Source organism: Chenopodium album, chromosome 2 (assembly GCF_948465745.1).
Source record: "Chenopodium album chromosome 2, dcCheAlbu1.1, whole genome shotgun sequence".
NCBI classification, from domain to species: Eukaryota; Viridiplantae; Streptophyta; class Magnoliopsida; order Caryophyllales; family Amaranthaceae; genus Chenopodium; species Chenopodium album.
In genome coordinates, this window is record NC_137835.1 from 73,077,308 (window position 1) to 73,102,167 (window position 24,860).

Here is a 24,860-nt window from a genome sequence, read left to right on the forward strand (position 1 = left end):
GGAAGAATGTTAGTCAAAGATCGATTTGCACGGTGTTTATTTTGGATTTTAATATTACTATTTTTTTTAGAGTATATATAATTTTCTACTTTCGTATGATGCTAGATTGTTAGTGCTTAAATAATTAAATAAAATACAATACAGAGTAGTTTTTATCTCGAAAAAAAAAAAGATTTAATTGGTTCGTTTATAAATGCATTTTCATGGTAATTAATTGTGTAGGTATGAAAGGTATTAATTACATTTTTTGAGTGGATTAATTCTGGATTAATAATACTATGAGATTCCATTGAAACAAGAAAAATAAAATTAATGATATGAAATTGTTGATTCTTATGCATATCCTTTAGGGTTATGTATAACAAAATCCTTAAATTTTTGGCGACAAAACAGACTTTTTAGCTAACAAAAAAGTCACTTACCAAACCTTTTCTAGGTGTTTGACCGAGATGAAAACTAAAAGCCAAAAACTAACCAAAAGACCAAGCAAAAGGTATTTATCAAATAAGGCTATAATTTTCAGCTATCATACCTGAACAATTCACAAGTTATAGTGCCAGTAGCAACAGGAATTATCATGTGAAATAATAGTGAAGCACTTATCAAGGCATCTACGTTCAACCTCGTTAACACCAAAGTATTTATAGCGAAAGCTACTTCTCTTCATAAAGGAGTCAAACTAGCTCTTCAATGTGACACTCAGAATTTGAAAATGAAAGTGATAACCTACTAGTCATCAACTTAACAAAAGACATTTGAGCAATACCTTGTTAAATCGAACATATTATCAAAGACACTTTTTCTCTCGTTTCTTGATTTCACAATTGGAGTATCCAACGCACTTACAGATTCACAAAATTATCCTCGTGAGAACATAGTAAAAATACAAACTAAAATAGTCGACATGGTCTTTGGCCACAATACACGTCACATCAAATCACAACACACACATACACACAAAGCTCGTTCTCGTGTTCTTCGGCCAAAAATCTAAAATTTTAATTTTCACCCATTTTATAAAAACACAACACACGCATCTAATTCCACCGGAATTCTCTTCTTCCGGCAACTTTCTCTCTCCTCCACGCCGCCCTCATTTTCTCTCTCCTCCCGATTTTCCCGCAATTTCCAAAGATCTACTTCTCCACTCAACCCTAAATCCTCTCTCCTCCATTTTCAATTCAATTTCAAACCTCAATTTCAACTCAATTTCTTCACAGTAAACTTCAATTCAATTCATCCTCCATTGATCGATTCATTCTAGAGAGAGAAAGTAATGGATCGGAGACGAGCGTTGAGTCCGGTGTACACCCGACAGTGGAGCAGCAACTCGACAAACTCAAGCAGCACCGACTCGGTGTCGCCGGCGATGTCTCCGGCGCACCCTAGCTCACGCCTCGGAAGCGGTTACTCGACTGTTAAACGTACTCAGAATGTTGCCGCTAAAGCCGCTGCTCGCCGATTAGCGCAGGTTATGGCTACTCAAACTGCTACCGATGATGATGATGATAACGATGACGGTGATGTTGATCTTGGGTTACGGTTTGGTCCTCCGCCGTCTTTGGTTCCGCCTTCGAAGAATTCTACTAATGGGTTTTCCCGGCCTAGTAATCGTGCTCCGTCTCCTGCGGTAACTCTATTTTTCTTTGGTCGAACCCGTGTTTTGTATTTTTATGTTCGTGTTAAATTGGAAATGATGTAGACGGGATTTGATTCTAGGTATTGGTTATTGTCGCCGAGACTTTAACCAACTGAGCTAATGAGTAGGAGTTGTTTTAACTTTATTTTGCTTTGATCGTTCCCGTGTTTTGTATTTTTATGTCCGTGTTGGAATATGAATCAAGTGATGTAGACGGGATTTGATTCTAGGTAATGGTTATAGTTGCGGAGACTTTAACCAATTGTGCTGGAGTATGAGTAGTTGTTTTTATGTTTTACTTCTGTAGTGGTTTTTAATCAGTTTAATTGCCTGTTTGATGGGAAATTAGGATCTGAGAATTGGAGTTAAATAGTAGAATGCTCAAACAAGCTACTTAATTTATTTATTGCTCTTAGTTGAGTGAATTGGAGTAAGAAATTGAGTGTTGAAGAGTGTATGAAGGCATGAAATTTGACATTATGTAGAGTTATGTGATAATATTTCCAACTGTGGTGGTGAATTGAGCTGTGGTTCAATGCAGGTGGTTTGTTGTGAGGTGATTGAATTAATTAGGGGACTGATTAGATGTTTTTGTATGGCTGAATTAGTTAGGTAGGAACTATGTCGATCACAACGCTCATTCTGTACGTTCAACGTCAGCTGGAAGGCCAACTCGACAGCCTGCAGCGACACAACCTTCTAAAGTGGGGATTAAAACCCCTGCTGCGATACAACCGGTAGAACTTCCCACTTCCAAGACAAGATCATCAGACAAAAGGTAAAAGAGCTTTATGTTTAATGTTTTACAGTAATATCTACTTTGATTAGTACTCCATATGTGATACTAAGGCCCAGACAAACAGTCTTTTATGATATACAAAGTATCAAGTATGAAGTCTATAATATTAAAAAGCCCTGAGAGTTGTAAATTATTTTGCCTGCCATGCTGAATATTTGACAATGAAAGCCCCCATGTAAAAGCTCTTGAATCAAGGAGCACATACCCAACAATTTTTTTAAAATAATTTATGAGGAATTTCCTCTAGGAAGCTTTATGCTGACAGTTCTGTCATTTGTTTAATTTTGAATTAGTGTCAAGAATTCATGACAATGTACATAGAGGATCTATTTCGTACATCACCTATAGTCTATATTGCTAGGTTGCAATTGTTGGAGAAGGTTAGCTGATCACTCCAATATACTCTTTGATTGTTAATTAGTGGATTTGAAAGTCATTATTAACTATATTTCCTGCTTTTGTTTTTGGTGGATGGAATAATAATGGTTCAATAAACTTCTTGTTCATTGTATATTTTGCGAAGTCAATTTTATTTCAAATCTTGGGTTTTAGGATGCAATTTGTTTCTATTAGTAGGGCTAAGGCTATATACTTTGCCCTTTCAATCCCCTATGCTACCTAAGAGAGGGAGCCTATTTTGAGAGTTGAGACAATAGAGTTCACTAAGTTCAAAATAATGTCTTGTAAATTTTAGTAAGTTCAGAAGAATGAAAATTTTGTGAAGTAAATGAACCCTTAGTGTGTCATAGGATGGGACATGAAGCTTTGGGCTTATTTATTTCATAAGAACAATCACGTACCTTGATGACTTTAAAATCCGGTGGTGACTGATGTGGAAGTGCTGCATAGAGAGAGGGAAGCCATGGAATAGAAGTATTTTAACTTCAAATAAAGGTTATGACTGAAGTCTCAGATGTGAGGGTTTGAAATTGCCATTGTCTCATATGAACAAAATGATTTCTGTCACCATGCTGACTATTGGAGTCATTTTTTTCCCTCTGGGTTGGTTAATTTGGTAAGACTTGATCTTCATGGGATCAAGTCTTACTAGGGGCATCTTGAGGTAGAATTCTCTTGTCTCCCCCCCCCCCCCCTCCCCTTCTCTCCCCACCCCAACTCTCTACGTACTCGCCTGTTGTGAACTTGTGGTCCCCCCTCTATCTCCCTCCACCCCAATTCTCAAGGTACTTGGCTGTTGTGATGGGTTGGGCTCTCTTTTGAGATAAGAAGCCTGACTTGAGGCTTATACATATACCTGACCCCCTCTCCTCAAGAAAATGCTTCCTAAGTCCTAGCACTCTTTTTTCTTGGTCAAGGGGACGGTGGATTAATCTTTTCTGCGTCTGCCTAAGTCAAAGAGTGTAAAAAAAAATGTTGCTGTATTTGGTGCACCAGAATTGTGGAATGGCCTTCCCTCTTCCCGTACCATTTCTGCATGTTGGTATTGATGGTCATTTATTGATGATGGATGTGGAGGTTATAAATTGGTGGGTAGAAAGTTTGGAGCTCTCATTCCTGCCAATTGTCTCTTAAAGTTTTAGTCATGGCATTTCCACTTTCCCTAATACTTCAATTCTAACCTTTCACCTGTGAAAGCAGGTATGAAACATTTATTCTGCCTCATACTTATAAGCTGCCTGAAAGATAAGACTTTAACCTAGAGACAAATTCAAAATATAGAGGCCAAACAACCTGTTTTTGAGTTTGATGCATATTGGTTTCAGTTTCCATAAGGCATTCTTGTATTAGTTATAGATTTTATTCTAGCATTTTCTCAACCTATAGAATGTGTGTACATGGGAAGCAAAAGTTGGAAGTCATCATTGCCAATATGACCACTGTCCCAATTTTCTTGAATTCATTCCAAAACAGTGACTCATTTATGAGCTATGAAGCACGGAAGTGGCTGAGGAGTGGAGAGTAAATTTTCGCCATTTCAGATATGAAAAACAGCCAGAAACGCCGAGATATGCGACCGAAATCTTTCAGATCCGGGTTCAGTAAATTGGAAACGTTTCCATTGCCCCTTCAGCCTGCCAAAATTTATGTTTTTTTTTTTTTTTTTTTGATATGTGTGCTGAAAAGGTTTCCTGGCGTGTCAATTTCCACCTTCTTTATCTTCTTGTGGTTGTCTCCTTGCTCATGAGCAATGTATAAAATGGCTCAAGGCTCATAGAGTGATAATGTCCTGTTGCGCCTAGGTGCACCTCTTTGAATTGAGGCATACAACATAAATATACTGAGGTGCACCTCTTTGAATTGAGGCATACAACATAAATATACTGAGGTGCACCTCTTTGAATGCACCTCGCCTGGAGCCATAAAAAAGCGCTGTACCCTAATTGCTGCCTTATTACACACTGCTTATGAGCTATATGTGTCTCCCTTTTTGTGGCTGTACATGAAATTTGTATTAATATTTGTGACGTAGTGGGATACATATCATGGGCTGATAATGTGGGGAAATTCCAAGTTTATTTCCCTGATAAGCATGGAGTACAAACAAAGTGGCATTTTTGTAATGAAATCAACAAACTACTCATACATGTGACTATGTGAGGCCCACTACTTTCTCCTTTCTTGGCATTTTTGAATAAAATTAACAACCAAGTATCAATGATCAATGTTCGGCAACTCACCAGATAATACACTTATGCCACTTGATTTGCCGCATTCGTTTATCAAGGAGATATATTGGGATGTCATAAATAAAGTGGGCTTCTTGTTATTTACTTGGCTTATTTATTTTTTTTAACTAGCTTCACTATTTTCTTTTTTTTGTTTGAAAGGGTATTTGTTAGCTAATAGCCTCATACTTGTTCTAATAAGTTTGTAGAAAAATATTGTTAAAAAAAAATTGAAAAAAAAAAAACTTTTTGATAAAATAAAATTTCAATTATCAAATTTATATTTGTAGGCAATAATAAAATACGTACAATTTTATAAATATCTATTAAATTGTAGAATCACAGCTTCCCCATTTCCAAAATGGGCTGTTTCAGTGCTACCTAGTTTATAAGCCTATTGTTTGTCTCTTTATTATCCTCTCTCTGTATGTTTTTTAAAATTGTAAACCTTATATTTTGGCCTATTGGAGTAGCTGGTACAACTGTGCGTGGTATATGATACTGCATGGTAGTGGTTGTTCCCTACCTTGTTTGTAGAAAAGACGTTAAATTGTCTGTTTTATAATTTTCCCCAAAAAAAATTGCTAAAAAAATTGTCTGTGAAATAACTAGGTTTCCAGATTTTGGTCATCTCAAATTGAGAGATTCGGGAAGCGGACCAGAGGATGCTGCTCTTCTCGATGAAGTATGTGAAACTTGCAATGATGTTTCATTAAGCTCTTTTATTAGTCTATTGACTATTGATATGTGCAGTATCCATAACTGTTATGAAGTGTAATGGCATAAACATGCTCTCTAAGATGATATGTTCTCTTACTGCAGTTGGATATGCTACAACAAGAGAATGAAAATGTTCTTGAACAGGTATATTCCTGCCCTTTGAAAGAAAATAGTTAAGTGCCTTAGGTTGGTCTCGAATGTAAGAATTTTTACACCTATTACAGCTTCGAGAAGCCGAGAGAAAACGTGAAGAATCCGAGGCCAGAGCAAGAGAACTTGAAAGACAGGTCTGTATCCTTGGCTAGGTATAATTCTTCTGTTTGCAGCTCTTACTTTGACAAGATGGAGTCTAAAAATGTAGTCCTCACTGAACTTGATTTCTACACCCTATAAGTTGTTTAAAGTGTAAGTATTTAAATCTAACCTGTGGGAATATATTCCTATCTTGGGTATCATTTGGGCAAATATCATCATAAATAACTAATATTGTTCAACATCACAGCTGCAAATGCAATAATTCCATCTCTTATTGGGAATTTCTATCTTGATGTTTTGTGAAGTTTATATGTTTGCTTCTATCTTTATGTATTTAGACTTTTGTGCTTTAGATTTTAGCTTGCTCATGAAGTATATATTAACATGTTTTGAATGAGATTACGTGTCCGATAACATCTTAAATTTTCGTACTGACTACTGACAGGTTGCATCGATGGGAGAAGGTTTATCTCTGGAAGCGAAAATGTTGAGCAGGTAACTTTATTCCTGATATTAACCTCTCAGCTACAATGATTGTGTTGCATGAACTCATTGTGATTCTTTACAGGAAGGAAGCAGCACTACGTCAAAGAGAGGTGTGTATAGGCTCTTATCGTGTTAATATTTTAGTTTTCTCACTTACCAAAATTTGCCATTGAAGCGGGGCTTGAAATTCTTGTTTTTTTTTTTTTTTTTTTTTTTTTTTTTTTTTTTTTTTTTTATAATAACATTGAAAGCAACCTTATTAATTTGCATAAATAATGGATTTTACAGAAAAGAGTGCTAACTAATTATACATCTCATATGGATATTTTTATAAAAGCCTTGGGGTCATGATAAATGGTAGGGTATTAGGCTGGGAAAGCATTGCAAAATAACCATGGATGCTAAAACTCTGAGGGTTCTCTGCTTTCTATTTCTTGCGAGACTCACATAAGGCTGCGGAAGCTCCTAAAACTTTAGTTAGACATGCACACTTCATGGCACTTTCAAAAATAAATTTTAAGGCTTTACCACTGAATACATACATTCCTTGGCACATCTGCTACTAGTTTGATTAAAAAAATAAAAAAAAAAATCTGTTTAGGAAGTTTTCTGATAAGTTGAGCTTCAACTGTTTGGTAGGCTGCCCTTGCAGCTGCAAAACAACGCAGGGAAGGCAAAGCAGAAATGGAGACTTTGCATTCAGAAATTGAGGTAAAATCTACTTAGCAAAGTTTGCAATGGACTTTCTAAAGTATAGTGCTTGTGTGAGCTATACTTGAATTATAATAAATTATCATCATCATCGTTGATGTTGTTAGAACCTAAGAATGGAGGCTGCTGCAACAATGGAAAAGCTTGAAGAAGCTGAGTCTGAGGCAAAAGCGATGCGTACCATGACTAAGAGAATGGTTTTGACCCAGGAAGAGATGGTTTGTAATTTACCATTTAAATCTATGCTGATTACATGTTTACAGGATGAATAGAAACTGACAAACTTCCTCTGACATGTAGGAGGAAGTTGTTCTTAAAAGGTGCTGGCTTGCTCGTTACTGGGGCTTGGCTGTGCAGTATGGTATGATTCCTCTTGTGTCCTCTATACAAAGAGATAGTAGCTTAATAAGTTAATATTGTTAGAAGCATGGGGGCAATTCAGGCTTACAATTGTACTTATGGCTGCTTTTGAATTCATTTTTCTGTTGGTTTTCTGTGAAAAGGTTGCAGAATGCTGTGTACAAAAATTTTGTGCCAGCAATCGCTTTCGTCTGTTTAAAGAATCACTATTCTGGAAAGATTGGTGGTTGCTGAATAATAAGATATTCTTATGCATCTAGTGCTGATACATCTCTTTATTTGTTGCTACATGCAGGCATTTGTGCCGATATAGCTGGGTCCAAGTATGAACATTGGTCTAGATTTGCTCCTCTTCCATTTGAAGTTGTCATATCTGCAGGACAGAAGGCTAAGGAGGATTTTGTGAATAGAGGTTAGTTGATAGTTCTCTTTTCTATTAAATATGTTTGTAATTTTAAGCGAACAAATGTTTTAGCTCATTATTTGTTACAGGTGAGAGTGATTCAAGTAAAGGGAGCAAGTCTGGCAGAGAGACCAGTGATCTTACTGGGGAGGGAAACATTGAAACTATGCTTTCAGTAGAAATGGGTTTAAGGGAAATGGCTTCCTTAAAGGTTATTCTTCAATGTCAACTTGTCAAGTTATTCGTGCTTAATAGATTGTCGGTTTTTGCAATTCCCTTTATTAGACCTTTACAAAATTTACATCTCATTTCAGATAGAGGATGCAGTTGCATTGGCAATGGCACAAAAAAGACGCCCAAATTTAGTCCGAGGTTTGCTCAATACTTTTCTGTAGACTTGTAGAACTGCTAGTATCTTGTATTGGCTAGCAGCAAAAACCTTAAGTTTCAACTTGAAGCGTTCCTCTATTTTCTTTCTTTTTGTTTGTTTTTGGTAGTTGTAGCAATTAATATGAAGAATGGGGAATTGTTTAAGATGCAAATGTAAAATTGTATTGCTTATTTGACTTATTTTGGGCTGATATGTCTATAAGTTTTAAGCTTTTCTTACTTAAATCTGTTTTTCTTGTTCCTTATTTTATCACTATGATGATTTAGAGCCCACATTTACCTTCCCTCATTTAATGTTTATTTTCCAGATTTCAAAGTGGCTGGTGATCCCAAGTTTATGGAGTCATTTGGTAATGGACTTCATATAAATCGTTTATATCGCATTCAATGTTGTTTATTGTAGGCATTATGGGTATAAATTGTTTATATCGCATTTAATGTTTGTTTATTGTAGACATTATGGGTATAAATTGTTTATATTTCATTTAACGTCTGTTTATTGTAGACATTATGGGTACACAAGCTGTATCTTACTGCTTTAAAACCTGGGGAACAATTGTTAGTTGAATGATGTTATCTATATGATCTGGTCGGTTTATAGGTCAAAACTTCTGTTGCATACCCTTTGTTGTTCAGAGTCAGTGTAGGTAACTAAGACATGAGAAGAAAATTCCCTCAAAGAGTTAAAGAAGTCAATATATTATATATCTTTCCTATTTTGCGGGAAACTGATGTATCTGAGCCTGAGTATTTCTGGTTTATGCATAGTGCATGTTTATATTGTGGTGAATTAACTTTTAAACTGTTTAATATCTAATATCTTGGTGTTAATGTACTTTACCAAAATTGTGTTACTGCAGAATTGAGTCAAGAGGAAACAGATGATGTGCTTTTCAAGGAGGTATGCTTCAATATAGCACTATATGATACAATATTGAGTAGTGTCGTTTTAGACTGGTACTCAAGGCTATTATCACACCGTGAACTTTATGTGTACCTAAAATTGTAATTTAATTGATAATGACCTTATGTCCAATTGCAACCTGATGTTACAACCTCCAAGTATATTTTGCAATACAGTGGGTGGATAATTGTTATGGAAACTTTGTCCTGCTATCCCCTTCCCTTATTCAGTGGAACTTTTTACTTTATTCAACTTGGGCCACTTCATCTCTATCATTTCACTTCCCTTTCAGATATGGGTTAATGATATCGAACCTTGCCATGTGTTTGAATTTAATTTCAGCTTGACTACTGTGAATTATAGATTGCCTAGATGACCATGGCTATGTAATTTGATTTGTGGGAGCTGGAGTAAAGAATGAGAGATAGTTGGGAAGGTAGGGATTGTTATTGTTGACTTGAGAATTGAAGAATGTGAATATGAATTCCCTTTTCCAGAGCTGTTTGCTTTAAGACAGTGTAGGATAAAAAGAGAAAATAAGTAGCAGGAAAAGGAAAGAAAGAACTTGAAATTTTTCCTTATGTTGGTTTTACAATTTTTAAACCTTTATTCTTGGCTCTTGAAGATGGGGCCGGTTATCTGCTAGTTTTGGCAAGTTTAAGATAGTAAACAGTTGTCATTTGCAAATCAATGCTATAACTAGTTAAAGTTATACCAATGTGACAAAAGGTTGCTAAGTTTTATAATGGGCCTTCATGGGAGGATTAGTTGGTCTGTCTTCTATAATATGGCCTAGAATGCTCTAACATTGTGGAACGAGGATTCACTAAATGATGCCAAGGTATTATTGCTACTAAATTACTATACAGTGACACTGATCATGCTGCAGGTGTGGTGTTGAATAAGCTGTAGGGTTGGGGGTAAATTAAGCAAGAAACAGGTGCTGCATCACAAAGAACTTGCTATAGTTCTTTAATTAAAGGCTAACTATTGCCTAGAAAATACTGTGGCTGAAACTTTTAGAATTGGAAGATGGTCTTAATTGTAAAATTGTTTGGGGCCCTGTTTAGCATTGAGTTGGAACTCCATGTTTTTTTACTCATACAAGCCATGGATCTATGGAACAAGACAGCAAGACCTGTTAAAACCGCGCTATACCTGATTACCCAACCTGAAATACCTGAACTCTACTCAAGTCACTTGAACCGATTCTGTCCTGATTTTATCCAACTCTGCCCAACCCCAATCGAACCGACAATCAATGTTTCCTAGTAATGATTATTCTATTATAAATAAGCATATTGGCAAAAGAACTGAATATGACCCGACCGGACCAGTCATGAACTGGTTAGAACCTGAAATCAATCTGAATGTGTCTTACCCAAAATTGACCCAACCCAAATTGACTCGATCCGAACAACCAAATTCCCACCTCTAGCTATAAGGATGACAGGATAACGAAACGAGCTGAGACTGTCTTGTAAATGAAAGTCGGAATTTCTTTGCTCGTCCAAGTATAGTTACTATATAAAGCGCAAAATGCACTAATTGGCTTTTTTTTACGTATGCTGATGAGAGGATAGGTAGAACAGGGAGCTAATCAATTCCCCCTTTCCGCCTCATGTAAATGTAAGTTATAGTTGGATATTGATTCGGGACTTGAAAAGGTTTCATGTTTATTTTATAACCCTAGGCCTGGATGACGTATTTCTGGAAAAGAGCAAGAGATCACCAGGTTGAGGAGGACATTGCTGAAGAGAGACTTCAATTATGGACCAGCCGCAGCGGTCAGTCTCCAGCGTTGCAGGATGCAGTCGATGGTATTTGCTCTTATACCAATCTTCTAAATGTATTTACTGTGGTCATATTGCATTGAAGATCATTTTGATCCAGATTTATAGTGAATAGTGGTACTTTTGATCTATTAAGGTGTTTTTGCCAAGGAAGGCAAGTTCTGGTCACAATTATGTAGAAACTTGTTTCCTAACTGTAGTCACTGTATCCCATTGCTTTTTAACTAAAACTTTGTATGTTTTAATTATCAGTATGATTGTCCTCATTTACATGAAAGTGCAAAAGTGGGCTCCAAGCCATGCTAACTGTGTCTAATCAGTCGTGCCTTGCTCAAATTGAGCATAAATCTAAAAGTTGGATCCATTTGATGATTATTAAACTGATGGTGGGTTGGTAATATATTTACATTTGCTTAATTGGTCATTCCAGTTAGGGTTTTTGGATCTGCATTCCATGAAAACAATTGAGGATTGTAATGCAAATCAATATTTTGAAAAAGTTCTAATAAAGAGTGTTTGATGATGATGTGAAGGTGCTTGAGATATATTCTGATATGGACAACATTGTATGTTATTTATTGATGCTCTTTAGCAACATATCGTATAATTTTGAACATGTAGTTAATTTATTATTAGCTTGGCTTTGCACTCTTCATATAACACTAGTGGTCAATTGTATGCATTTTAGGTTAGATAATATTGTTAAAAACAGTTTGTCTCTAATTTGCCACTCTTTTTGGAATATCTTATTATCTTTTTACCCAGAACTTTTGAAAGTGTCTTGACGTGAATACTTGTGTGTCAGTTGAACGTGGTTTGATTGAGTTAAGGAAACTTGGATTAGAACAACAACTGTGGGAAACATCTCGCAAAGAGATGGAACATCATTCACCTTCATCACAAGTTGCCAATCACAAACATGATGCCGAATCAGAGAATTCTACATAATGGACTTTCTCCTGCTATACTGCATGGTAAACAATACAATTTTCAACCTTTCTCTTGTTTAGTTTAAATGTTATGGCTGGCATTTTTTTCAGTTCACAGTTTATTTTTTTATACCTTTGAAAAACGAAATGTAGAGGTTGGTGGCATTGTGTACGTGCTTAGTCTCTTGATATCATTGAACAAGAAATCGAGAATCCTTGTAAAGTCGGTGTGTAATTAAAGTGCTTGTATAAAATCTTGCAAATGCAGTAATTTTTGAAATTTATAGAATTGCAGTTAGATTTACTGTATTTTTACTTGTACAATAGTCTTCTAATCACCCTTTGATCTTTGATTTTCTCCTTTTTCGGATGTAATTTGATTCTTTGATTTTTTGAGTTTTGACACAATTAGCTCTATGTATTGGTTTACGAATGGGATTATATATTTATTACAGGTTTTAGATCATAACTAGCTTTTTATGATGTTTGTTGAAACATGGTCTCTTGAGTCTTCTCTCTTGGTGGTTGGTCTTCAATATTCTGAATTTTGTGTGAGGAAGTTCCAGTTTTGCAATATGCGCAGTTTCAGTAGGATTTTTCTCACCTGTTTTTGTAGGGTATAGACATAGAATGCCGCAAGTTTATTATAACAGAAATTTGACATTAATAGTGACAGTGAAGATTTTACTTGTATAAGAATTGCTCCCTTCTGATCAAAATAATTTTAGGCAACCATTTTGTTCAGCGATAGCGTTTTAAGAAACAATTAACACTTTAACTAGGTTAAAACACTTGTTAGTAAAATTAGTGTTTGACAAGGTAGCAAATATGTATAAGGTATGTTCGGCTACAAATTTTGGAGTATTAGTGATGTAACCTAGCTAAAATACTAGTTGAAAAACATGAGAGCAGATGGAAAGGTGAGATAATTCTCCTACTTCTAAACATATGTAAATGGTGGTGCTTGAACTTGTGACCTGACAAAGTGTCTACCATCTCCACCAAACAAGCTTGGGTTTTTTGATGGTTTTTTTGGGTTTGAAATAGTGTTTGTCAAATGTAATTATATTTCCTTTATTATATTAATTATTGAAATCAGTATTGTATAATTTCAAACAACTAGTTTTTGTCGTACACTTTCACCAATCTCAAAATAACTACTTCAATAGTTATCCAATATATACTCGTTAACATCCAACATCTACTAATATAATTAACAGCTACTACAACAACTAAATTTGCCAAACTTGCCTAGAAATAGTATTTGGTAGTGTTTCAGTTTCTCAAACATTAATCATATTAGCCTTTCAAAGGTAGTGAGTAGAATTTGTCAAATTATAGTTGCTTACATCGTACAAAAAATACCTTATGTTTTTTGATATTGAAACTAGCACAAATTTTTACATGCGGCCTGTTATACCGTGCGGTAAGGGTTACTTAAGTTTCTTGGTTAAAGGTTACTTGAGTTTTCGGGGTTACTTGACTTTCTTAGTCAGGGGTTATTTGAGTTTTCCGAGATTACTTGAGTTTCTTCGTCAGGGGTTATTCGAGTTTTTCGGTCAGGGGTTACTCGAGTTTCTCGGTTAGGGGGTCACTCGAGTCACAATTTTTCGTATGCGGCCTGACCGAGAAACTCGAGTAACCCATGACTGAGTAACCCTAAACCCCTGACCGAGTGAACCCCTGATCGAATCCCTCAAGTAATTCCTGACCGAGTAAATCAAGTAACCATTGACTGAAAAACTCAAGTAATCCCTAACAAAAAAAACTCGAGTAACCCCTATCGTATGATGTGACCTACTGCACCAAAAAGTTGTTGTCAAACTAGTATTTATTTGTAACACTAAAATCTACCCCCCTTTAACCTCTAGTCGGGTGACATTGTATGACTTTGCTCCCCCTCCTTTTGTTCTCTTTGTAAGTGGAATCAAAATAATTTGACTTACCCCCCTTTTGCGAAGGGGCACCTAAAGTTTTTTCTTCCTTTGATTAAAAAATAAATAAAATTAAAATTATATTGGTTTGATTTGTAAAAGGATACTCTACAATATGACCTAGATTGGTGACATTTTTTCATATCATCAATTGATTGTATGGTAGATTCTTACTAAAGGATTTAGTAGTCTTATATTTTTACCTTTATTTTTCATAGATGCAATTAGACCCTATTCTTTTGAGCTTCTAGACAGAGCTGAATAAAGTAGATTTCAGCAAATTAGAACAACACAAAAGAATAGGATCTTACTTATCAATTTATTTAATTCATTATACATTATCTAGGTGAGAGATAAGGCGTATTGCTGAACGTGAATTATTGCATTAATCACTGGGATGTGGGCAAGGTCTCTTAACAATGGAGGCAAGGGAATTTCCACCTCCAAAGTGTTTTCAATAACAATTGATATTAAATTATTACAATTTTAAGATTATAATGCAATACTTTCCACTAAACCAACTCATAGTTGTAATACGTAAATTGCTTATTAGATACTACTACTCCATAACTAATTAGTTTTGGAGGTGCTAGACTTTCAAATAGATACGACATGGAAAATGTATAAGATTAATGGTTTCAATCCCAAAATTTGAGGGTCATTTGACTAGCTTGAAGTGATAAACACGCCTTGCATTAAGAAGAACAACATGCCTTTATTTTTTTATACAACCTCTCTTTTGTTTTGTTATTTTTATATTTGTCATGTACCTTTGTTTTAAGTGACACAATAATTTCAAAATTCCTTTTATGAAAAGGCTAAAAGAACCAATAGTTTAAAACAAGAACAAGAAGTAATAACAAATTAGGAAATGCATGTTTGTTTGAGCCTAAAGCTAGGTTAAATTATCCATAACCATAATTGCCCTAAAAAATAAAAATACAAAAGGATAAAAAATTACAAAAAATAAAATTGTGTACAAAAAATGTCAAAAAATGAAATGATGATATAATCCCACGCGTGCTAGAAGAGCACTAGACAAAAGACAGAGAGAATTGGTTATTGGTACATTAATTAAAATAAAAATAAAAGTTGAAAAAACCCATAAAAATAAAAAAATAAAATAAAAATTAGAGCCAAACAAAGAGTATGGCTCTGAAACACAAGGGGACATAAGGCATGCAGTTAAACTGTAGGCTTGATGCCATGACATGCCCATCTTTTTTTGATGATGGAATTGAAATGAGTGAAATTTTTTTCCAATTGCTTTGTTTTCCACATCCCTTTTGCCGTTTTTGTTATTAGGTAACTGTGCTCCACTCTACATCATAACATCTGAAACTGCCTTATATTGGACCAGGCTTTCTTTTAGTTGGTTATGTTTGCAATTTGGATTGTCCGAAATTAGTTGTCGTGATAATAATACTTTGTTTTTATGACTTGAATAGTATAATATCTCATGTATAATATGAATAGTAGTTACTTTGTCTGTCTTTTTATTAGAATCTCATTTCTCTTTATTACGTTAGTAATAAATAATGTTAAAATGGAACTCTAATAAAAGGACGGAGTGAGTAATATTTAATTATTTGAACTACAAATCACAGTTACGTAGCTTATGTTTTGAATAGTTGTAGAGTAACTTATTGTATCTAAATAATATACTATCTCTGTTAATTTTTAGTTAGTACAAATGAATTTTGTTATATTTTACAAATAATTCCCTTTTGTTACAATTAAAAATTAATGGAGGTAGCATATGAGCTTAATTTTTATCTCAAATAAGTAATGATAAGATAAGTAAACCACATGGACACATTTGTGTTAAGTCTTATAATAATCAAGCAATAACTCAACATATGATCATTTTTGTAGTCAACAAAGGAAATTCTACTAACAAAGGGAATGGGATAGAGAAAGGAATAGGAAATGATAATATATAAATCAAATACTTGTTTGTTTTTTTACTCCGTAGTAGGTAAGAAGAAAGATTTTACCAATTTGAGAATATAATGAATCCTCACACATCTTAATTTAGCTCAATTTTAGTAGTAAGCACCCTAAAGTGGGGAAAAAGTTAATAAATGTGACTGTGTGAGTATGAATATATGATCCATAAGCTCAAGTTTGGAGAAATTATAAGCCTCTAATAATTTGAGTTTTCAATGACTAAAGATGTCTGTTACAATTAAATCTTGCTTAGATTATATTATATTGTAATGATACGAATATATACTTGTTCCTTAGCCCTAACACACCACAAAGAATTGAAGTTTTGTTGGTATTAATGGAATTTTGTGTCGATATTAAAAATGCCACCATCTAAAATACGAAGTATAACTCAATAGAGTTGATACCGATAATTTTTATTAAAGTCATTGATAACTCAAGTTATTAGAGTTAGAAAATTTTGGTATAACCTCACCTTTTTTTCTTGTTTATTTCTACCTTGGTAAATACAAGTAAAATTTTCAATTCCTTGTTCCCCTTTCATGCACTACTTTGTTGGATCACTTCTCTCGTAACAGCATTTCCACTACTCCTATACAATAAACAAAAAAAAAAAAAAAAAAAAGAACTAAAAAGACGAAACTAAACAGGTTCATAGGTTCATCATAAGATAGTTTGTAATATGCACATAATAATATATATTAATTCCCATCTAATAAACATATTCCACCTATAATAATGATTAGGTTACCTCTTTACAAATATAAAATTTTCTTAATCATTATAACGATTAATAATTGAAATTGTTACTCCATCACATCGTCTTATAATGCATATCCCATTTGACTTTTTACGGTTCCATAATATCAACAGGTAATATTATCTTAATTACGCAGTATATTAATTTAAAATTAATATTTTAAAATTCCATATCTCATATTTAACAACTATATATATCGATGAATAATAATGATAACATAGATTCTCTCTTTAAATATAATATTTTATATGGGACAAATATAAAGAAACATGAGAATGATAATAAGCTTAACAGTTTGATTAATAGATCGACCATAAACACTCCTAGCAATCATCATAAATAACCTTGTATAGGTAAAGGCATGCAGTCAAATGTGGAATAAGAAGATACAGTAGAAGAAAGCTTATGAAATTGGAACAAATTAAAGATTAAAGTGAGTCAATTAAACAAAGCATGAAACAAAGTTGTTGAACTTTTGTCAATCAAATGTAGGTTAATTAATGATGGTTTATAAAAAGAGAAGTCTAAGAAAGTCATTGAACTTTCTCCACTTAATTTTATGTTAAGTTTACAAACGGTCCAACAAAAAAAGCAAAGTCGGTATTATAGTATTATGTAGTCATAAAACTTTATAAATTATTTCATAAAGCAAAAGTTTTGCTTCCACTGCAAGTCTAAAAAATAGGCAATAATAATAATAACAATAATAATAATCTTTACAAAAATTTAACACATTTTCCAACCCTGATCTTTCACAGTTCCACTCACCTTCATTGCTTTCTTCTCATTTTATAGGATTACAAATTTATTTTATGTATGTTTCGTTTATTTTTAATGAAACATTTTGCATTTTATACTACTCACACATTCTATTTTAATATTTTTATACTACCTCCATTTCATATTAGTTACAACTTTAAGGTATTATTGGGTAGTAATATAACTAGAATTATGATAACTACACTTCATAGATATAAATTTATTATTTCAAATATTAAATTTTTATTTTATATATTGATAATCAATAATAAATATAAATTTCTTTAAAAAAAAAAATAATAAATATAAATGATTAATGAACCTTAAACTCCTTGGAAAAAAAAAACACACACACACTCTTTGAAATTTTTAGAAAATAAAACAAAACACGTCCATGGAGAGAAATATTGAAATATGAAAAATAATTGCTCTATGGATTAAGAATGTGGAAAAAAAAAACAATACAATATGATCAAATGTAACATATAAATCGTGAATAATATAGTGTTTTCTATGTTTTTTTATCTCTCACTCGCATTTTGCGCGTTATCCAACGTCGGGAATTTTAATTGTAAATAATTAACGGAGAAATTGTATACGTATATATGTATATGTATATAGATGAGTTAAAGTTGTTCACTGATCAAACACTGGGATGGACTGGATTGGACCAAAGATAGACAATTAGAATTTTAAAACTAGAGACCAGATTGATTAAGTTAAGACCGGAAAAAGCGGTCTAAAACTTTGATATGGCAGACGGACCGATTTTAAATATTTATTTTTGAAAAATTTCAAAAACTCAAATAATATGGAGTATTATTATTAATTTATAAAACCCGTAAAAAAAATACATATAAAAAGTTGATATACAGATGTTACAATGTATAAATAACAAGTGATTAGAACATTAAAATTCCTGTCCAAAAAAATTAAAGAAAAATATTAACCAGTGTGAAAATAAAAGTGTTGTATTTTTATTTTATTTTTCCCTTCATGAAGTAAACAGAGGGTAATCTCTTATTTATGGGTGCAATAGTGTTTGTAAATATCATCAGAAAGGGAAAAAATGTACTCCGTACCAAAAGATCATTTTTGTATGTAAAAAGTTATTTTTCTCAAATTTTTTGGGATAAATGAGAGAACTTTAACCAAAAAAATATTGTCTTTCCATTCTTCTCCTGTGTTATAATGAATACTAGAATGCGCGCCCCACATGTACACAGATTTGACAGTTCATATATACATTCAAACTACAATCAATTGCTCTTTTTTTTGGTTGGTTGTGAATTTCAGAGATCCTTTCTCAATCTCTAAATCTCTAATGATGAAGGTCCAACCAAGTTATACTTATCATGCCATAATTTTGCCAATTTACTTCTACAATTTTTTTGTACGTGGTCTGTTGTAATGTATGGCAGGGGTTAATCAAGTTACTCGGTCAAGGGTTACTCTAATTGTCGGGGTTAATCGAGTTTCTCCGTCAAGGGTTAATTGAGTTGTCGGGGTTACTCGAGTTACTTGGATAGGGCTTACTCGAGTTGGCGGGGTTACTCAACGTACTCGGTTAGGGTTGCTTGAGTTAAACCTGACCGAGTAACCCCTGAAGTAACTCCTGGCCGAGTAACCCCTCGAGTAATACATAGCCAAACCCCTCGAGTAACCCCTCAAGTAACGTTTGACTAAGTAACCCCTGGTCTCAAGTACACCTGATCGAACTCCTTAAGTAACCCTTGATCGAATAACCCAAGTAATTCCTGACCGAACTCCATAAATAAACCCTAACCGAGTAACTCAAGTAACCCCTAGCTAACTGAGTAAGTCGAGTAACCCATGATCGAATAACCCCTAACCAAGTAACTCGAGTAATCCTTAACCGAGAACTTGAGCAACCCCTAACCGAGTAATCCCTCAAGTAACCTTTTTAACCGAGTGAACCCCTCGAGTAATCCCTGTCCAAACCCCTCAAATTACCTCTGACTGAGTAACTTGTGTAACCCCTGGCTGAATAACACGGGTAATCCCTGATAAAATAACTCGGGTAACCCCTGACACACGATATGGCTTGGTCTGCACCAAAAAGTTGTTGATTTACTTCATATACCGTACAATTTATACGTATGCCATATCTATCAAGTACGAGTATGTTTTTAATTAAGTGGCGTACAGATCAGATAGGAGTACTAATGAGCTAGTTAATTGATAAACATTCCTATATATCAATTAAGGATGCACTAAAAAAATACCGACAAGACGTGATAATGTGGCATTAATACCTTTTTATCCCGGTGTAGACAGAGGTATAAAAGACAGTGATGAAGAAAGAATTTGATCTTAAATATTTGGTAACCAAGTAAACTAGTTAATAATCACGTGATCAATACCCAATAGATTAAAACGGTAGGAAGAAGGGTAGGGTAAACATTGTATTACAATCCTCATCTAGCCCTTCTAATATGAATGTAAGAAAACATGATGAAAAATTGAGTTTGATTGCATCAAATGATTTACATTGTACCAAGTTCGCATTCTTAATAATTACTTATACATTTGATCTTTAGGTGAAAAGTTGGAGGTAATTGGATTAGACATATTAGATTCTTATTATTCTTTGAGCCACATTGCACCCACTAAAATGTAATAAAACTCTATAGTAGAAGCTTCTTGATTTTACTACCTCCTTTAATGTGTAACGATTAGACATTTTGCCTAAATCGTTGCACATAACTTGTAACGAAAGTAGTATTATATTTTTATTCTGGTGATGAAGAGGTTATAAGGGTCTGTTCTCATTGACTGAACTCAGCTGAACTGAACTGAACTGAAATGAATATTTTATAAGAGAAGGAAATTAGGAGCTGAACTGAACTAAACTGAATTGAATTGAATTTCAACGTATGAGAACAAGCCCTAAATGTGGTTTTGAAGGAGGAGAGTTAGGGCCTGTTCTCTTACGTTGAAATTCAGTTCAGTTCAGTTCAGCTCAGTTCAGTTCAGTTCAGTTCAGCTCCTAATTTCCTTCTATTATAAAATATTCATTTCAGTTCACTTCAGTTCAGTTGAACTCAGTTCAGTTCAGCTGAGTTCAGTCAGTGAGAACAGGCCCTTACTTTTAGGAGTTTTAGAATGTTATAAAAAATAAATAAATATACAGACATCATTACAAGGCATTTTAGGAGGGGTTTTTTTTTAGGGTCTTTTATTTGTCCTTAATTCTTGATTAGAGAGGTATTATGAGTTAGGAACTGTAATAAAATTAAGCTAGTCAATTAGTGTAGATAATGTGTTTTGATTAATGGAAAACACTGACAACAAAAATATAATAAACACTACTAAAAACAGGGCTATTTCTGAGGAAATGCTTCCGACGGATCTAAATTAAAATCAGTCGAAAATCCGAAATTTCCATGGAATTGAGTTCGTTGGAGTTTTCCGACAGAATTTTCGGATTCCGATGCTAAATCCGTCGGAACAATTCCGACAGAAAATAATTTCATCGAAGTTTTACATCAGAATTGTTGGATTTCGATACTCCTTGTGGTAGATAAATCGTCGGAGATGTTATAGGTTCTGATGGAATTTCCATCATAAAAGGTTATTTATGATGGATTTAAATCCGTCGGAACTTTGCGAAGGACTTACAATTTTGGCCCAATCAGTCTTCGGCAAAACATGATCCTTCAGAAAATTTTTCGACAGAATTTCCCTTAGAAAATGTTAAATTTCCAACGAAGAGAGAACTTTCCAACGGAATTGCCTATTTTTCCGACGGAATTTTTCATTGTAAAATTGTTGTTTTATTGTAATGACCTAGATATCATAAATAAAAAAAAATAAAGAACGTAATCAACTATTAAAAGTTGTTTAGCCAACAAGAGCTACTCCATGAGATAAGCACACTATTTTCTCAATATGAGCCTGTTCTAATTGACTGAACTGAATTGAATATTTTATGAGAGAAGGAAATTAAGAACTAAACTGTCAATAATTTGAAGAGAACAGGCCCTGACTTTCAAGAAGGATAAAAGAAGTGATAAAATGAATGAGATACAACAATCTCCCTCACATTAACTCTCTCTAAAAACGAAGTTACGTTACATCTTGTCTGAATTGGCTTGACAACTTTTCACTACAAACACGAACTTTGTACTCCAACCAATGGCTTTTGTTACAACATAATGAAGCCCTAAATTATTCTTCAATGAAGAATTTTAAATATCATTAGTAGCACAACTATCGTGAGCAAGCCAAAATAGGAAACAAACACAAAATCAGAATTTAGAAGTGGGCTAGAGTTAGAGCAAACTTCCTAAAACCGTTAAAATTAAATCTTTTTGGCATAAGCTTTCTAATTTGACCAAGACGCTGATATGAACATAATTTTTTAGTTTCTTATTATAAACGGGTTGATGAGTTGATGACTACTTGTTAAAAAGCTATTAAAACAAGCTATTACTTCTAACTTGAATTACCTTAAGATCATTTAATTTCTAGATTGAAATATACGTGCTTTGCCATTTCTCGTCGATTTCACGTCCTAAGTACCATATTTTCATTGATGAGCGATTGGGGTTGAGTGATTATTTTCATTTATTAGCTCGTATTGTCGTATTTAGAGCTCGATTCTTTAAACTTGAATGAAAGTTAAGACCTTGTTCTAGTGAACAAAATACACATTAAGTGGGAATGGTATGGACATATGGTAACTTGGTAAGTGCTCCCGATGTGATGAATCTCTAATCAACTACATCAAACATTACTTGAACCAAATTTTTAGCTATTTTCATACAACCAAATAAACTTAAATCCGAATCAAATAATCTCATCATTAGCACACCACAAATTAAATCAATCCAAATCAAATTCAATCCAATCCGAACCAATCTTTAGAACAATCAAATACGGATTACTTCAATTGTAGGACCTGGCTTTCCACCCAGTTTATCCAACTTATGTACTATGATGTATAGTACAAAATGAATTACTTGTATAATATAGAGTATATATACTTTATAGTTGTTCCATCTTGTCCTTATATTTGGCAGTTAATATATTAATATAAAGTGGGTTACAACACCCAAAAAAACCCAGAAAAGAAAGCCAACTTTTGAAAAAAAGATGAATCCAACAGTTTCATCTACCAAAAATTCTGAATATTTGGAGGGACCATTGTAAGAGAGCTATGATGAAGGTTTGTGGTAGTGTGTAAAATTAACCATTCATAATTGAGGGTGTCTCATAATAATTATTATTATAAGGTCCTACCTTTAATTTTATTTTTCACAAAGGTCAAAGAGAACAAACCTTAATCCCACATAAATACATAAAGATAATCTCAACCAAAGCATGCCATATGAACAAGATGATACCCCCCTATATTACCTATACTACTTCTGCTATCCACTTTCACACTATTTGTATAGTTTTTGGACTATTGAGGCCTTTGAGGGTTTTTTTAAAAAATATACATATTTTTGGAGCGTTTTCTTCGTTACTCGGACTCATTTGAACTTATGTATTATATATATCCTTTAACTTTTTTTAGGTGAACAACAAATGGTCTTAACAGCAAAGATTGTGAGCCTGTGTAAAATAGCTCATAAGTTTGAGTTTTTCCTCTATCATTTGCAATTTATGATGCCTTTGTGGTTTATTTGAAAAAAATAAAAATTCTCTAACTTTTATATATTTATATTAAATATTAAATTTATGTGTTTTTAATATAATAAGACACTCCTCTAACTGCTCACTAAAAAGTGCTTACTTAGGCTCTTGCCTCCTTGTTTAGGCATGTGGTTTTGCTAATCTCGCTACCAAATTTGATTAAACTAAACTTATTGGATAAAAGATTAATTTCAATCTCCAACGTTTTGGGTTAATCACTTGAGTTTTGGTTTCTTTCAAGGGAAGAATGGACAAGTGAAGGGACTAGTTAATTTTGGATTTATGTCATAATGAAGGGCTACTAATTAGTGGTTTCATCTCACCGAAAAAAAAAAGTTATATGCTCCTTAGTCCTTACTATTAAACCTACATGGATTATGTCACAATAATGGACAAAGTATCACTATATCTTATTTGTAATATTTTGGAAAAATAACTTGAAAAATAAGTACGGTCACACTTATCACATATTCACATATATAATCTGCTACGGTGAAAATGAATTCACATAATATTTCGTATAAATTTAGATATTCGTAGACAAATTCAATTGAATCAAATAGAGTTTAAGGGACTGTTCTTTTCAACTTAATTTCAATTCAGTTCAGTTTAGTTTAGTTCAGCTTCAATCAGTTCAATTCAATCCTTCTCTCGTAAACAATTCAATTCAGCTCACTTCAATAAATCAGAACATACCCTAACATCTTACAAAACCTAACTAAACTCCACTATCGTATCCAATTATTTTACTAGGTTAGGATTGTAGTCGAAAATCAAATGCGTACAAGTAACTAAAAAAGACATAATGATATATTCTTTTTACACCCATCCAAAAAAAAAAGGATTCTTTTTACTTAATAAAAAAGGTTTAAGCTTGAAAGATGGCATAATTTGGGCTGAAATTTAGTACATAATAATCATAATATAATAACTCCCATGTATTAAGGTTAGGTCTATTGTAAAATTGAATAGTGGTTAGAAGCTAAATTTCTTTTTGGTAGATTGACTTGACGAAATAGGCTTTTATGATGCATGCATATACCCTACGGCAAGAATTGGAGCAGATATCTTATGAAATATCCGATTCTGACATACATGAATATTGCAAATCTACAAGGCTCAACCAAGAAGAATAACATCTAAAAGTGAAATTTGACAACTAAAAGTGACTCACTTCTACAAGTCATCATCATCATACATCTTCTCATATAAGCTATCTAAAGCAAATACTCCATTTGCATGCTGTCAAATTCTTTACTGTTTTTGTACATCATTTTCTTTGTTCAAAACACGCATATATAAATCATATATATTGACCTAATAATAGATTTTGGGTTAAGGTGGGTGTTTTATACACTCTCTTGGTCTCTTAAATATTATATTGTTTCATTTATATTGTGCCATGAGTAGTAAATAGAGTGGAAAGACTTTGGGCCATGCCCCCATGCCTAGGGTGACATCCTTCTAGCCTATCGGGTCGGGTAGTGCAAGGTCATGTGTTGTGCCAGTGAGTTTTGTGCTTTAAGAAAATTAAAAAAAAGTTGTGTCGTGTTGAACTCATGTCAATCTTTAATTACGTGTTGTGTCAAAAAGTTTCTTTAATAATATCTGATTAGTTCATCATGCTCGTGTCAAGCTCGTGCCAAACTCTAGGCACAACCCATCACCATTTCTCCCTTGTTGTGCTAGACTTACGACGGGCTTCTGCCTTAGTTAGACCAATTTTGTATCAAAGCCTAAACAACTAACCTTCGAACCTACATTGGCTACACATTGG

The 24,860-nt window shown here is 33.6% G+C and overlaps 1 protein-coding gene across 1 annotated transcript; it reads left to right on the forward strand.

Moving 5' to 3' along the window:
* The first annotated feature begins 991 nt into the window (after window positions 1–991).
* LOC145600490 (coiled-coil domain-containing protein SCD2-like) lies at window positions 992–12,325 on the forward strand. Its single transcript, XM_081656381.1, has 17 exons — window positions 992–1,630; window positions 2,248–2,417; window positions 5,678–5,750; window positions 5,888–5,929; window positions 6,010–6,072; window positions 6,486–6,535; window positions 6,609–6,636; window positions 7,166–7,237; window positions 7,345–7,455; window positions 7,538–7,598; window positions 7,893–8,009; window positions 8,090–8,211; window positions 8,315–8,372; window positions 8,699–8,740; window positions 9,251–9,291; window positions 10,988–11,114; window positions 11,893–12,325. The coding sequence occupies exons 1-17, from the start codon at window positions 1,277–1,279 to the stop codon at window positions 12,033–12,035; spliced, it is 1,674 nt and encodes a 557-aa protein (XP_081512507.1). The 5' UTR covers window positions 992–1,276; the 3' UTR covers window positions 12,036–12,325.
* The last annotated feature ends 12,535 nt before the right edge of the window (window positions 12,326–24,860 follow it).